This window comes from Grampus griseus (assembly GCF_964374135.1).
Source record: "Grampus griseus genome assembly, chromosome: 10".
In the NCBI taxonomy this organism is placed as follows: Eukaryota; Metazoa; Chordata; class Mammalia; order Artiodactyla; family Delphinidae; genus Grampus; species Grampus griseus.
The window spans coordinates 36,243,739-36,258,598 of NC_139004.1; the positions used below are offsets into that span (position 1 = coordinate 36,243,739).

At 54.7% G+C, this 14,860-nt stretch overlaps 1 protein-coding gene across 2 annotated transcripts in view; it reads left to right on the forward strand.

Moving 5' to 3' along the window:
* The window catches only part of MDGA1 (MAM domain containing glycosylphosphatidylinositol anchor 1), a gene marked incomplete at its 5' end in the record, with an annotated part of 52,870 nt that extends 39,844 nt beyond the window's left edge, over positions 1 to 13,026 (forward strand). The window contains 10 exons of one of the 2 annotated variants that reach the window (XM_082664044.1): positions 911 to 1,204; positions 2,030 to 2,314; positions 3,945 to 4,096; positions 4,933 to 5,110; positions 5,354 to 5,377; positions 6,375 to 6,527; positions 6,884 to 7,018; positions 11,656 to 11,786; positions 12,005 to 12,113; positions 12,906 to 13,026. In XM_082664044.1, the coding sequence (XP_082520170.1) occupies positions 911 to 1,204; positions 2,030 to 2,314; positions 3,945 to 4,096; positions 4,933 to 5,110; positions 5,354 to 5,377; positions 6,375 to 6,527; positions 6,884 to 7,018; positions 11,656 to 11,786; positions 12,005 to 12,113; positions 12,906 to 12,997 (1,553 nt within the window). In that variant the 3' untranslated portion in view covers positions 12,998 to 13,026. The remainder of the gene's footprint in view (positions 1 to 910; positions 1,205 to 2,029; positions 2,315 to 3,944; positions 4,097 to 4,932; positions 5,111 to 5,353; positions 5,378 to 6,374; positions 6,528 to 6,883; positions 7,019 to 11,655; positions 11,787 to 12,004; positions 12,114 to 12,905) is intronic. The other variant, XM_082664045.1, reaches the window with a different exon arrangement.
* Between the last annotated feature and the right edge of the window lie 1,834 nt (positions 13,027 to 14,860).

Genomic DNA, 14,860 nt, shown 5'->3' on the forward strand with positions numbered 1-14,860 from the left:
AAGTCTTTAAAAGACCCTTAATTTGGGCAATGTGTTGGGTTGGATTAGGTTTGGCTGTGAATAACAGAAAAAACCCTAAATAATGGTGCCTTTAAATGAGCTAGATGTGTATTTCTTCTTTATGTAAGAGTGAGAAGTCCAGGCTGGAATAGTGGCTCTGCTCCACCAAATCCTCAGAGCCCCAGGCTCCATCTTGTCTTGCTTTTCTGTTATCTTTAGCATGTGCCCCCTCGTCCACGATGGCAGTGCCAGCTGCAGCCATCAGTCTGCATTCCAGCCTGCAGGGAGGAAGAGAGGCACTGCCTCTCCATTTAAAGACTCACACCATCTTGGCCAGGATTTAGTCACGTGACCAGAGCTAGCCATAAGGCAGGCTGGGAAATACAGTTTTTATTCTGGCTGTGTGTCCTGCTAAAGCCCAGATATTCTTTCACTTTTGAAGAAAGGGTAAGGATGTTGGAGGACAGACTACCAACCTGTGATAACACTCCAGAAAGAGAAGATGGAGGCTTTCACTAGAGCAGGGCCTGTAGGCAGGAAGGAAGGGATTGAGGGAGAAGATATTTAGCAGAACTATTTAAAAAGTGGAACCCCCCCAAATAAATAAATAAAAGGTGGAATCCCCCAAACTTAGTAATGTTGGGGATAAGGGGATAGAAAGGATTGGCCTGGACGACTTCAACACTCTTTCTGAGTTGGGAGACCTTGAGGTAGAGACCCAGGAGGTGGAGAGGATTTGGGGAGGGGAGTTCTGCTTTGAAGATACTGCAGGATCTGTGGAACATCAGGGATGGGAAAGGAGGCTCGCACTTAGTGGGAGGGAAGCAGGAGCCCCAGAGCAGAGGCCGGGGGATGGGGGGGGGGTGAGGGGAAGCTCTAACCCCGCTCCTACCTCTTCCCTGCCCCGCAGTGCCTCCCACAATCAGCGTGCCCAAGGGCAAGGCCGTGGTGACCGTGCGCGAGGGCTCGCCCGCCGAGCTGCAGTGCGAGGTGCGGGGCAAGCCGCGGCCGCCTGTGCTTTGGTCCCGTGTGGACAAGGACGCTGCGTTGCTGCCCTCGGGGCTGCCCCTCGAGACCTCGGACGGGAAGCTGCGGCTGGAGCGTGTGAGCCGCGACATGAGTGGGACCTACCGCTGCCAGACGGCTCGCTATAATGGCTTCAACGTGCGCCCCCGCGAGGCCCAGGTGCAGCTGAACGTGCAGTGTGAGTCCCACCGCCCCACCCAGACTACCGTCCAGAGCTGTCCCTCCCGGTTTACAGTCAGGCCTGCCCCCTCTTCACCCCTTCACCCACCCTAGTCCAACCAAACCCCTCTGCTGATACCCCTAAACCCTCCTTGACCCCCGTGCTCTAAGACATGGAGGTCCATGACTCTTGCCGCACTTCTACTCCATCTTCATTCCCAGGGACCCAGTGAGCAAAGAAATAACTGATTTTGCCAAGTGAAACTGGGAGTTTGAAGGAGGAAGGAACCTTCAAGGGAACACACTGCTTCTGATAGTATAATGACGAGAGTTAACTTACCACGTGCCAAGCACTGAGTGTTTTAATGCCCTAACTCATCTAGCCCTCCACAGTCCTATGTATAGATTCTGTTATTCACCCATTTTTACAAATAGGGAAACCGAGTCACACAGATGTTAAGTAACTTGCCTAAGATCTCACAGCTAGTTAGAGGCAGAGCTGGGGTTTGAACCTAAGCTATCTAGCTCCGGAGATCATGCTGTAAATCCCGACGTTATGCTGCTTTTCATTACACGGAGGGTGAGGGGACCACTTGAGGCATGAATAGAGGCCCAGTCTGGGAAGCTCGGCTGGGAAGGAGTAGGTATCTGCAGGTCGGGGAGGTATGAGTGTGTCTATTTTGTATGTTGTAAGTATGTATCCACCCTGAGACCCTTCCAGGATGCTGGGGGGTGGGGGGAGGGGTGGCGGGAGTAGGGGCGAGTACATCGCCTCCCCATGGGGCCGCTCCTCAGACCCCACTCGGTGGAGAGAGGCCCCGCTGACCGCCGCCCCCGCCCCCAGTCCCGCCGGAGGTGGAGCCCAGCTCCCAGGACGTGCGCCAGGCACTGGGCCGGCCAGTGCTGCTGCGCTGCTCGCTGCTTCGAGGCAGCCCCCAGCGCATCTCCTCGGCTGTGTGGCGCTTCAAAGGGCAACTGCTGACTCTGCCGCCTGCCGTCCCCGTCGCCGCCGAGGCCCCCGACCACTCTGAGCTGCGCCTCGACGCCGTCACCCGCGACAGCAGCGGCAGCTACGAGTGCAGCATCTCCAACGACGTGGGCTCCGCTGCCTGCCTCTTCCAGGTCTCGGGTGAGTGTCCCGACTGCCCCGCCCCAGCCAACCCCGCCCACCTGGCGCCAGGCTCCGCCCCAACCCCAGCCCTGCCCAGGCTCCGCCTGGGGCCCCGCCCTTTCCGGCCTCACTGCGCCTGTTTTAGGGCCCTGCCTTTCCAGGACCCGCCCATGCCAGGTACAGATCCCGCGCAGGCCTCACGGAAATAACCGGGACGTTCTCTCGCTGCCCTGAACCCTCCACTTGCCCACTCTAGGTCTAGGCCTTCCCCTTTCGAGACCCGCCTCGACTTGGCCTAAGCCTCGCCTGTTTTAGCTTTGCCCGGCTCCTGGCATCTAACAGGCCCGCTCCCTTCACCAGGCCTAGACTTCGCCCCTCTAGCCCCAGGAGCACCAGGTATGGGCCCTTGCCTTTAAAGGCCCATTCACACCTGGCTTACGCCCTGCCTACGTGAGGCATAGGCTCCACCCCTTCCAGCTCTCTGCTTCCACCTGTTTGAGTAGCAGGCATCGCTTTCCCTCCAGCCCTGTCCACGTCAGGTTTAGACCGACCCGCTCAAGCCCTGGGCACCGCCGCATCTCAGCCGTCACTTCTCAAGCCCCTCCTCCTTCGTCCTTGGCCCTAGAGGCTGCAGATAGGAAATCTCTTCCTGACTAAGGGCCCCATGTGAGGGGCCTGAGCTGTAGCTTAGAGGAGGGAAGAAGCGCCTCAACAGCTTCTCTGGAACGTCGTGGGTGGCGCTGGGCCAGCCAGCACACATTTCCTGAGCTGTCACTCTAGAGGTTCAGGCCTCTCGGTGCCCAGAAATCCCTTTCAGCCCCATCTCTTCACGTCATTCAGGTGGGCATTTTGGGGCTGCAGATGGGCGTGGGTGAGTCAGAAAGGAGGGAAGGTCGTGGTGAGAGTGGAGGGGAAAGGCCGGACCCACTCCCTTCTCTTCCTCCCTTGGAGAGAGCCGGTACCCTGTCAGAAGCAGCACCCCAGAGGAGAGCCCCAGGTGTGCCTGTCCCCCATTTTACTGTGCCCCCGCTCTCCCAACAGCCTCTGACTGACTGGGTGCCCCTTAGCTCTTGTTTGGATCTCCTCACTCACAGTGGGGGGCTAGGGCCACAGGTCACTGGCCACCTACCCAGCCCCTCCCCACCCCACCCAGCCCTGCTAGCCAGAGGCCCCTGTGACATTTCCCACCTCCTTCCCCCTCCCCTGTTCTCCCACACTTTCCCTGTCTTCCCCACCTTTTGGCCGCTATCTCTCTTCCCTTCCTTCTACCTCAAAATCCATGACCCTTCTTGGTGTCTTCTATCCAATTCTCTTCCCCTGTGTCTTCTCTAATATCCCTTCTCTGTGTCTTAACCACATTTTTCTTTTCCGTCCTTTCCTTGGCCTTTCCACTCCCTTCTCACCAACACCACCTCTTGGATTCCCAATCTCCCTTTCCTCCATCTCCCACCTCCCCGCCTACCCCTCGTTCTCCCCAATCTCCTCTTCTCCCACCATCTCCTCTCCTCACAATATTCCTTCTTTTTGTCTCCCCCGCCCCCCCGTACCACGCATCCTCTTCTGTCGCCCTCTCCCGCACCTCCTCTCTCTGTGTCTCTCCTCATCCCCTGCCCCTCACGGCCCCGTGCCCCCCTCCCGGCCCTCTCAGCCAAAGCCTACAGCCCGGAGTTTTACTTCGACACCCCCAACCCCACCCGCAGCCACAAGCTGTCCAAGAATTACTCCTACGTGCTGCAGTGGACCCAGAGGGAGCCTGACGCTGTCGACCCTTTGCTCAACTACAGACTCAGTGTCCGCCAGGTGGGCCAAGGGGGACAGGGGCTCAGGTGCAGGCTGGCCCTGGGAATACTCATCAAGCCAGGGGGAAGGGGTTGGAGACACATTGACCCTCTTAGAGATAACTCTTCAGAGCCAGGGAAAAAGTGTTCTGGACACAGGAGCTGGGACGCTCTAGGGACCTGTCCCCTTTGAACCCATGCTCTGGGCACAGCCCTGAGAATTAGGCAGGGGTCTGCTGGGTTCATGTCGGGGAAGGCGGGTAAAGCCAGTCCTGCTCACAAAACAGAGAATCTACTCTTATATCAGAAGCTTAAAGCATGAGCTTAAGTCTCATCTACAGGGTCTCTAGGACACAAGGCCAGAGCCACTATACGAGTCTCGAGTCCAGTCTAATTGCATGTGGTTCTGCCCAGACTAAGGGGTAGTTGGGTGGGGGGTAAGAGTGTGACTCTGAGGCAGACTGCCTAAGCTAAAATTCAGTTCTTTATTAACTTGGGCAAGCTACATCTGTTTGGTTTCAGTTTCTTCATCTGTAAAATGGGGGTAATTATACTATTCCAACTGATAGGATCATTATTTTGAGGATTAAATGAGTTAATAATTGCAAAGCATTTAGAACAGTGCCTAGCACACATTAATTTTTCAATACGTGTTACTATCACTTATTATTAAGACAGCCCTGGGAGGTGGGCATGGAAGGGGTGATTGCTCTATCTTACAGATGAGGAGACTGAGGGCCTGGCTTCCTAGTCCTTTGCTCTTTCTGCTCCCCTGCACTGCCCCCGAAAGTCACACCAGGGCCTGGGCTGGTGTTAGGTGGAGGGTGTCGGGCATCTGGGAACTCCCTGTATCTACAGTTGAATCAGCAAAACGCCATGGTGAAGGCCATCCCGGTGCGGCGTGTGGAGAAGGGGCAGCTGCTGGAGTACATCCTGACCGACCTTCGAGTGCCCCACAGCTACGAGGTCCGCCTCACGCCCTACACCACTTTCGGGGCTGGAGATACGGCCTCCCGCATCATCCACTACACAGAGCGTAGGTGGTGGTGGCTGTGGTGGTGGAATAGGTGGGCCCATCTCATGCCCAGGGGACCCCTCCATATTCCCCACGTGGTTCCTGAGCTTGGGGTTCTCCAATGTGCAGTGTCTTACCCTGTCACTGCAGGCCAGGAGCCTCTGGCCCCCAGGCCTACTCTGGGGACCCTGTTCCTAAGCCCACGCACCCTCTGCACAGCCCCACACCTTGGTTCTGACTTGGTTTTCCTGCTTGCTTTCTCAGCCATCAACTCTCCCAATCTGTCAGGTGAGACACCCCTACCCACTTCCCCTTCCCTTTAGGGACACAAAGGCTCCCCGGGTGGGAGGGACCCCAAGAGATAACCCAGAGAGAAAATAGTGTGGAGGCCAGAAGTTGGCAGAAAAAGCAGAAGGGAGCAAGGCTGGGCTTGGAGATATTTGCATCCAGGATTTATTCTGGGGCTTAAAGGCTTGAAGTGAGGGTGGAGTCAGGAGGACATCTCTCTAACTCAGGGCCTTTTGTCCTCACTCAGCACCATTCACTGTCCCAAAAAGAAAAATGGAAAGACCAGGCTAATCTACATTCTCTGTTCCCTGGGGCAGAGGTCCTTAGTCTGAGATCCATGGACCACCCCTACCAAGGATGAGGAGGGTCCATGAAACTGGACCCTGGAAGGGCATACAATTACTTCTTTATTTTCCCTAACTTCTAGAAATTTAACATCTTCAATGATGAATGTAGGAATGTGGTATAATCACTCCCTGTGACTCTGTCATCAGTGGAAATCCAATGTTTTCACATCACCTAAAAGTTTTTGCAGCCATCTCTAAATATCATTTCCATTTATTAGTATTTCAAACTACAGTAGTTAGACCTAACACTGGATCCTGTGATTTAAATAGATAATAGAGAAGCCCACTTACTATTATATCACAAATTTATTTTTTAAATATTTTGATAACTGTATTTCAGTATAATTGATTTCCTTTGTAACCCTGTGTTTTTCATTTTATGCACCTAAATAATTATTCTGAGATGAGATTCTTAACTTCACTAGACGCCAGAAGGGTTTGTGGCACAAAAAAGATGAAGAGGTCCTGCTCCGGGAATAGATTGGTCAGGGGTTCCATTGCCTGGTTTCTGAAGCCCTGGGATCCTGGGCCCGCTGCTTGGATGCTTGGGAGCTGTCTCATGGGTGACCAGGAAGGCAAAGCTGGACCAGGGGACTTGAGGAGGCTGACTCTCTTTGTCTCATTCCCTCCCAACTCTGCCCTGAATACAGACAACACCTGCCACTTTGAGGATGAGAAGATCTGCGGCTACACCCAGGACCTGACAGACAACTTTGACTGGACCCGGCAGAATGCCCTCACCCAGAACCCCAAGCGCTCCCCCAACACTGGTCCCCCCACGGACATAAGTGGCACCCCTGAGGGTGAGGACATGGCCTGCTGTTAGGAATGGAGAACAGCTTCAGGGAGGGGTCTAGCCCTGGGGAGCCCGGTCTGAGAGGAGACACAGCCCCGGCCTCAGGGAGCCCTGGTCTGAGAGGAGAGAAACAGCTCTGAGCTGCTAGAGGATTGGGAAGAAGAGAAACTGCAGCAGAGCTAAGAACTCACAATTGCTGGCCCAGACTCCTGTGTTGTGCCGTGAGGCAGGGAGGACTGGGTGGGGTGGGGTGAGGCACCTGGGATTCAGGCAGCTGATACTAAGGCCAAAAAGGAATCAGATGGAAAGAGGCCTGGGAGGGGTGAGGGGGAGGCTGTTGGCACATCTCCCCCTTCCCTGCAGGCTACTACATGTTCATTGAGACATCAAGGCCCCGGGAGTTGGGGGACCGTGCGAGGTTGGTGAGTCCCCTGTACAACGCCAGCGCCAAGTTCTACTGCGTCTCCTTCTTCTACCACATGTACGGGAAGCATATCGGTGAGTCGAGGGACCAGGTAAGCTGCACGAGTGTGTGCTGGGGCAGGGAGGGGTGTCCACAGGAAGCTGGGGAATGGCCCGGGTAAGGCCTGGGCATCACAAGTTGGCTGAATCACAGATCCTTGTAGGGAATATGAGCAGAATCTGGGCAAGGGGGAAGTCCAGAGCCAGCTTGTCTGAGGTTTTGAGATGATCAAGGCTTTCTGAGGGTGCAAAGAAAATGGATCCACCAGGATGAGTCTTGGAGAGGATGGAGAAACCAGCTAAAAGGTTGCATGTATTGAGTGCCTGCCAGGTGCCAGGTGACATCCTGGGTTAGGGATGCATCTGTGGTCTTATTAACCCTCACAACCACCACGTGTGGGAGGTGTTACCATATAGACCAGAGAGGTTAAGCATTTGCCCAAGATCACACAGCAACCCAAGTCTGTCTGACTCTCCCAAGCCCTAAACGCAGGGTTGGAAGGGAGCTGCTCTGTGAGCACTCAGGGGAAGTACTACTTCGTAAGCATGACCATGAACCTAAGGAATGCCCTTTGGGAAGAGATGGCGCTGGTAGGAGTGCCACATTAGTCAATGAACTCATCATCAGCCATCATTTCCAGAGCTCCTGCTCTGTGCCAGGCATCTAGTGCTGCAGTGAACAGGATGGACAAATCCCTCATCCTCTTGGCACCTACAGTCAAGTGGGAGAGACAGACATTAAATAATTAATTGCACCAGATAGGATTTGGTGACCACTGTGATGTGTGTCTGCAGCAGAAGGACAGAGGCCAAGACAGCTGATAAAAGGAATAGCCAACTGACTCTGGGGGCTGGTTATGGAAGGCTCTGCTGAGGAAATGACAATTTAAATTTTATTTATTTGTTTGTTTACATATTTATGGGAAAGGTAATATATTTTGCACAGGTCAGAAGGTACAAAAGGGTGCGTAAGGAGAGTCCCTCTCCCATCCCAGTCCTCCTGCCACCTAGAGTCCCTTCCCGGAGGCAATCAATGTATTAGATTTGGGGGCAAACTTCCAGAAATGCTTTAAGCATGTAGAAGCCAGTACACATATATTCTGTTTCCCTCCATTCTACACACACTGTTCTGTGCCTTGCTTTTCCCTCTAAACTGTGCCTCTTGGTGATCAGGCCTTAACAGACCCTAGAAAGCTTCATTGTTTTCCTCAGCTACATGGTAGAGGAAGTGACTTTAAGCAAGTGTGGACCTAAAGGCTCATTGTGAAGTGTCCACAGCTAGAGTGATGGGTCGGGCCGAACTGATGAACTGGAATGAGGTGGGATGGGACCTTCTGCATCCACTGGGGTCCCCCGGGCCATCCACACAATCCAATTCACCCATGACCTGGGTCTGGACTTCGTGAGAAGCTTCCTGTGGGGTAGGTGGGGGTGAGGGTGACCAGGACCTCCCTGCCCAGCTAGAGTAACCACTTCAAACCAATCCTGGTTTGCCCCAGCCTTTCCCACTTTTAACACTAGAAGTCCCACATTCCAGGCAAACCAGGACAGTTGGTCATTTTATCCTCAGCTCAGGAGGGGCACGGGAGACCCAGCTGGCAAGAAAAGCATGTTGGACACAGTAGGGCCCTGGGAGATCAAGCCTTAAGAGCTGGGATGCCCAGGTGCCTGGGTGCAGAAAAAGCCCTGAGGGAGCCGTCTGTGCTCCAGAGCTTGCTTGGTGTCCCCCAGCAGGCGGGACAAACACCAGTCGCTGAGAGCTTCTGGGAGGCAGGTTTGAATTCCACCTGAGGAAGATCCTATAAGTATCAGATCTTCCCAGCAAAGGAATGGGCTATCCTGTGCCTGGACAGGACGGTCCAGCAGGGGTGCTGTGGAGGTGACCCCTGTCCCAGGTCATGTTACTCCCCTGCTCGGCCCCCTTCCATCACCATCTTCTCTAGGCCTCCCGTACCGATCTGCCCCTGCCTGCTTCTCTGACCTCATTTTCTGCTGCTCTCCCCTGACTCTACTCAGTTCAAGCACGCCGGTCTCCTTGCTTTTCTTTAAGTGCTTGAGGCCTTAGAAGTCTTTGCTTTTGATATTTCCCCCCGCCTAGAATGTTCTTCCCCTCCCCTCATTCAGGCTTCCTTGGAGAGGTCCCCGACAGCCCCATGTAAAACACCTCTGTATCCCTTTCCTGCATTATTTTCTTTATAGTGATTACTGCCAAAAGAGCATAAGCTTCAGGAAGCAGAGTTCTTTATCTTATTCATGGATGTGTCTCTGGTGTCTAGAATAGTGCCTGCTCAATTAGATGAATGAATGAATGATGGGGAGGTAGGGAGGGCTGGGCTTGATGAACCCTGAGATAACTTCTTACCCTGAGAAGCCTCTTTTCAGTCAGTCCTGATGACAGTGATGGAAAGTTCTTCCCTGAGCATTCAAATATCGAGAACAGATAGGAATTTGATGGGGACTTTCCCTCAGGAGCCAAATAGGGAGAGAGGATATGAATCCCAGTAACTGCCACACTGTAGAGCAGGGAGTGGTCTGGGCATGGGGAACTGCAGTTTAAGGTCTCAGAGTTCACAGTAAGCACAGAGGGCTCCCAGCTCAAGCCTGGGAAAACTTCTTGGAGGAGGTGACATTTCAGACAGGGCTTGAAGCACAAAAAGGATTTGGTCAGGGGAACATAGTAGGGGAGGGCATCTCAAGCAGTGGGAACAACCCAGGCAAAAGCCCGGAGTCTGGAAAGCTGGGCTGTGTCCAGGCTGCAGCATGTAGCTCGGTGTGGCCTTGGAGGTGACAGGAAGATAGGGAAGAAGGTAGTGAGCAGGCACCCTTAAGGCCCTGGCTGACCCTGTGAAACGCTGTCAGGGAGAGGGGAGATCTTGGAGCTGGTGGGATGATCAGGGAAGGGGGCAGAAATTCAATTTGGGTTTGAGTAGTGAAAAGGTGGGGTTCCCCCATTAGGGTCCTTGGGGCAGGGTGGTGGAGGAGGAAGAAATGGTTTGGAGATTGAGGTTGGACCCTGGAGGTTGGGGGATTGGAACCGGGGAAGATCTGCAGGAAGGGGAAGAGAGGGAGGTCCCTTTGGGGCTGGTGAGAAGCCCAAAAGTCTCTGGGGCTTGGGCCCTGCCTAAGCCAGTGTGGCATCTCCCGGCCCACTGGGTGCTGGCTTCAGCCCTCTCAGGGCCCCATCTGCTGGTGAAGGTTCTGCACATGCCTTGAACTTTTGTTTGCTCCTCCCCCAGGCCTGGGTCTGCTGCTGGGGAGGGGTGGGTGTTTCTGGCTGTCCTGGTCCCTCCTCTCCCCTCCCCTCCCACCCCACCTGGCAGCTCTGGGCACCAGCTGTCCCCAGTCCTTGTGCCTCACTGGCTCTCCTAGGTCCAAGCCAACTCCTTTAATCTCAGGCAGGTAACATTTGGTGGCCCTCCCCCACTGGGGGTCCGTCTATCTGGTGTCACAGATGGTGTGGCTTTGTCTGGGGCAGTGCCATGGAAATGCCAGCTACCAGGTGCCGTCTAAGATTGATTCCCCTTCTCTCTGAGCCAAGTCTTTATATCAAAGGAGGCTTGAGATAGGCTAGAAGAGCCGGCGAGGGGGCATGACGTTGCCTGGGTGCTCTTCATCAAGGCCTGATCCCTTCCTTCTCTTCCATTGCCCCTCAGCATCTCCACAATCCCAGGCCCCTGGGTCTGTGGGCGAAGGGGCTCAGCACCCCTAGGCTAATAACTCCAAATTTTCACATTTTGCCACAGCTATGTAGCACATATACTAATATCTTTCTTTGAATCAACTCACTCCTTTTTCCTTAGCTTTGTCCTAAGCATCAATATTAGAGAAGTTGTGGGTTTGAAAGGCTAGCTTTATTCACCTCTTAAAACATATATATAAGTATGAAATTTTTCATTGAGGTATAATGGACATTATATTAGTTTCATATGTACAACATAATGATTTGACATTTGTGCATATTGCAAAACAATCACCACAATAAGTCTAGTTAACAGCCAAGCATCACCAGAATCTTTTTTTCTTATGATGAGAACTTTTAAGGTCTACTCCCTTAGCCACTTTCAAATATGCAATACAGTATTCTTAACTGTAGTCACCATGCTGTACATTACATCCCCAGAACTTATTTATTTTATAACTTGAAGTTCGTACCTTTTTAGTCCCTTCACCCATTTCACCCACCTGCCACCCTCCAAGTGTTAAATTTTTAAAGTCCGTTCCTGTACCTCCAGAAATCATTGCATGTATCGTGTACCACCAAGCGTGTGCATTACGTGCTTCGGGAATCCTGCTCTGTGTTCAGATATGGGCCCCAGTGTCCTGGGACAACTCCCCTGTCTAGAGGGGGGAAGGGTGCTGTGTGTGGGTGTGTTTGTGTGTGTGAGTGAGTGAGTGTGTGGGGGGGAATTAGCTGATTAGGAAGGAAAGGAAGAAATGAAAGAGAATTTGCCAATCGTCCTGATAAGTGGAAGCCCTGCTGCCCTGCTGCTGTCCCCTCTCTTTCCCATGCTGAGGTCCCCTCTGGGATAACAGGACACCGAGCCAGTCTGCGATGGGGAGAATGTCCTGCCCAGCGGGGACTGTGCTGCGGGCAGTGGTAGGGAGTTGAGCCTGGTGAATGGGGAAAGGGGAGGGTGCCCCCTCACTGCCCCCTCTCCTCACACCCACCACAGGCTCCCTCAACCTCCTGGTGCGGTCCCGGAACAAAGGGGCACTGGACACGCACGCCTGGTCCCTCAGTGGCAATAAGGGCAACGTCTGGCAGCAGGCGCATGTGCCCATCAACCCCAGTGGGCCCTTCCAGGTGAGTCTGCTGGGCCCAGGGCTCCTCACAGCTCTCCAGGCCCTGGGCCATCGCTCCAGCTGGGGAGCCCTCAGGAGGGCCCAGGGCTTGCTCCCGGGAGCTGAGGAGAAAAGCTTGCAGGGATGGGGGGCCTTCCAGGGAGACGGAGGCTAAGGGCTGGGAGTCTGTGGTGCAGAACCTCCCTCATCCCTGCTCCCTGCTCTCTGACCCCACCCCAGATTATTTTTGAGGGGGTTCGAGGCTCGGGCTACCTGGGGGATATCGCCATAGATGACGTCACACTGAAGAAGGGAGAGTGTCCCAGGAAGCAGATGGATCCCAATAAAGGTGCAGGATGGAAAGAGGGCGGGGTGCTGAATCTCTGGGGGACTGTGTGGGTGGGTGCCTGTGTCAGGGGAGGCGTTGCTGTCTGAATTGGGGTTCGGAGTGGCTGGGTGATGGGATGCATGTGCTGGTGACTGTGGGAACAGCTGCTGATGTGTTTGGTACCCACCTTGGGCCCCACCCTGGCTCAGGCTGTGGGCCGTATGGAGGACAATGAGACCACCAGACCTTCCTGTGAGCTTACTAAGTTTACAGTAGCAGCGTCTGTGTCTGGGTACATCCGTGTGTGTGTGTGTGTGTGTGTGTGTGTGTGTGTGTGTGTGTGTGTGTGTGTGTGTGTGTGTGTGTGTGTGTGTGTGTGTGTGTGTGTGTGTGTGTGTGTGTGTGTGTGTGTGTGTGTGTCCAGGTGTGAATGTGTACCCCTCCCCCTCCGCCACTGGGGGCCAGGTGTTTGCAATAACAGCTGGAGTTTACCAAGTGATTACGATGTACCAGGCAAGGTACCAACACCTGTATATGCGTGATCTCATTTATTTCTCACAGTCCTCTGGGTGGCTCTTCCTATTAGACTCATTTTACAAACGAGGAAACTGAGGCCACTGAGGTTGAGTGAATTGCTCTGTGTCTTATTTAGTGAGCCACAGAGCCAGGATTTGGACCCAGCAGGCAGAGCACACCACCTCATGTCTTACGAGTGTGTCTGTGAGCACAGAGAGGGGGCAGAGGAACAGCCCTCCCTGGCCCTGCTGAGCTGACCGGAGCCCTGGCCTGTCTCCCTTCTCTTTCCCGTCACAGTGGTGGTGATGCCGGGCAGTGGAGCCCCCTGGCAGTCCCGCCCACAGCTCTGGGGGCCCATGGCCATCTTCCTCTTGGCGTTGCAGAGATGATGAGCGCTTCGTGGCCCCCCCACCCCGCCCCCGGCACACCAAAGTGTCCGCATCGTACCAAAGACTGACCCCATGCCAGCCGGGGTGCCCAGGGGCAGAGCCGCCCGCCAGTGAGGGGGCCTGCATTGGCTGTGAGGATGAGCAGAGAACAAGGACAGCGGCCCAGCACTGAGGCCCCGGAGACATTTGTTCGACACACGCACACACACACCCACGCTCACACACACAGAGATATATTAAAGCACAAGTTTCTATCTGACCTGCCAGCATCTTCTTTGCTGCAGAGACGGGACTCGCCTGAATGGCATCCACCACTCCAGGGACCTCGGCGCCACACAGGCCTTGTCCTGGCTGCACCTGCGGTGTGTTTCTGACCTTCCCCTGTCCCTGACTCAAGGCTGAGCTCAGCCCCGTGGCTTTACCAGAAGGAGCCAGAAGGGGAGCAGACACAGGAGCCCTGCCCTTGGCTGGACTCTGGGGCCCCCTGGAATGGAGGAGGCTGGGGTCATAGGGGGCCAAGCGGGACTGACTCTGCGAACGACAAAGGACATGAGGCACCAGCTGCACACAACTCTGTTCCCAGAGCGAAGGCCAGAAGCCGGAGAGCCCAGGCCACCCATATCCCCTGACCCATTCATTCCTGGGATGTCATATCCCGCCCCTCACTGTGCCCCCTTCGAAGGGACCTAGCGCAGGGTCTTGGGCCCGGACAGTCTGGAGACTGACCCCTTCCCCACCGTCCCCATCCCACTGCACCCCGCCCCACAAGCAGCTGTATTCCTGAGAACACAGTCCCTGCCCTGCTCGGCTGGCCTAACCTCAGCCCCCAGCTGAGCCAGGGGGGAGGGGTGGTGGCCAAGCCATTTTCTGGGGTGAGGCTTGGCTCCGAGAGGGGCAGAGGAGAAGTCCTGCTTTTATGATTTCATGCCCCCATATTGGACATTGATCTTAGGAGTAGAGTGGGACCTCCATTTCTTATATACTTGCCATGAAGGGGTGCTGTGGATGGGGGGTGTGTAGGGGGCTGTCCTCCTCCACTGCAAAGCACTGTCTAATAGGTTGTTCCCTTCCCCGCCCAGGGTCAGTGAAGGAGGAGGGGTTTGTAGGGCTGGGGATGGTGTGTGGGGCAGTTGCTGGTCACCATGTTCCCTGGGAGCTGAGCCTTGTGCCCCAAAACTGGGAAAGGGCTCCGTGTCCTTGGTCCTGGGTTGGGAGACTGAGACGAACATGATGGGACCTAGACCTCCTCCTCACAGTCATCCCTGAGCCCCCCTCCTAGCGGTCCATGGGAGAGAGGAGGCCCAACCCCTTCCAGGGTGAGTCATCACGTGTGTGTGCATGTGGCTGTGTGGGTGTGCACGTGTGAGCATGTGTGGGCCCATCTGTTGTCTGTATACCACTGTGGGTATATCTCTAGCAGGAGTGTGTGCAAACATGTATCTGCGTGTGCAGTTATCCATATGTGAGGCTGGGTCTAACCCCCGTCTCTTGTGAGTGCCTGCGTAGGTCAGTATGTCCATCTTCATTTGTGACATGAATGTTTGTGGAGTGCTGGCCGTATATGCCACTTCAGCCCTATTCTGTAGTCTCAAGCTGCCTGCTACCACCTGAGTTTCTACATTTTATCCCCTATGGGTGACAGAGAGCTTACAGATGACCCTATGGAAATGAAGGCATCTTTGGTGGACGTGTCACAGGGCTCCTCCTGGAGCATTTGGTGGGGACAGCTGCAGAGAAGAGGCAGCACTGCAATGCCAGGAGGCAGGCAGGAAACCAAAGTAAGCGCTGCCCATCTCAGCTCTGCCAGGCTGGTGTTATCATCATCACCAACAGCTGGTGGGTGGCCAGGCCAGGGCTGGAGTG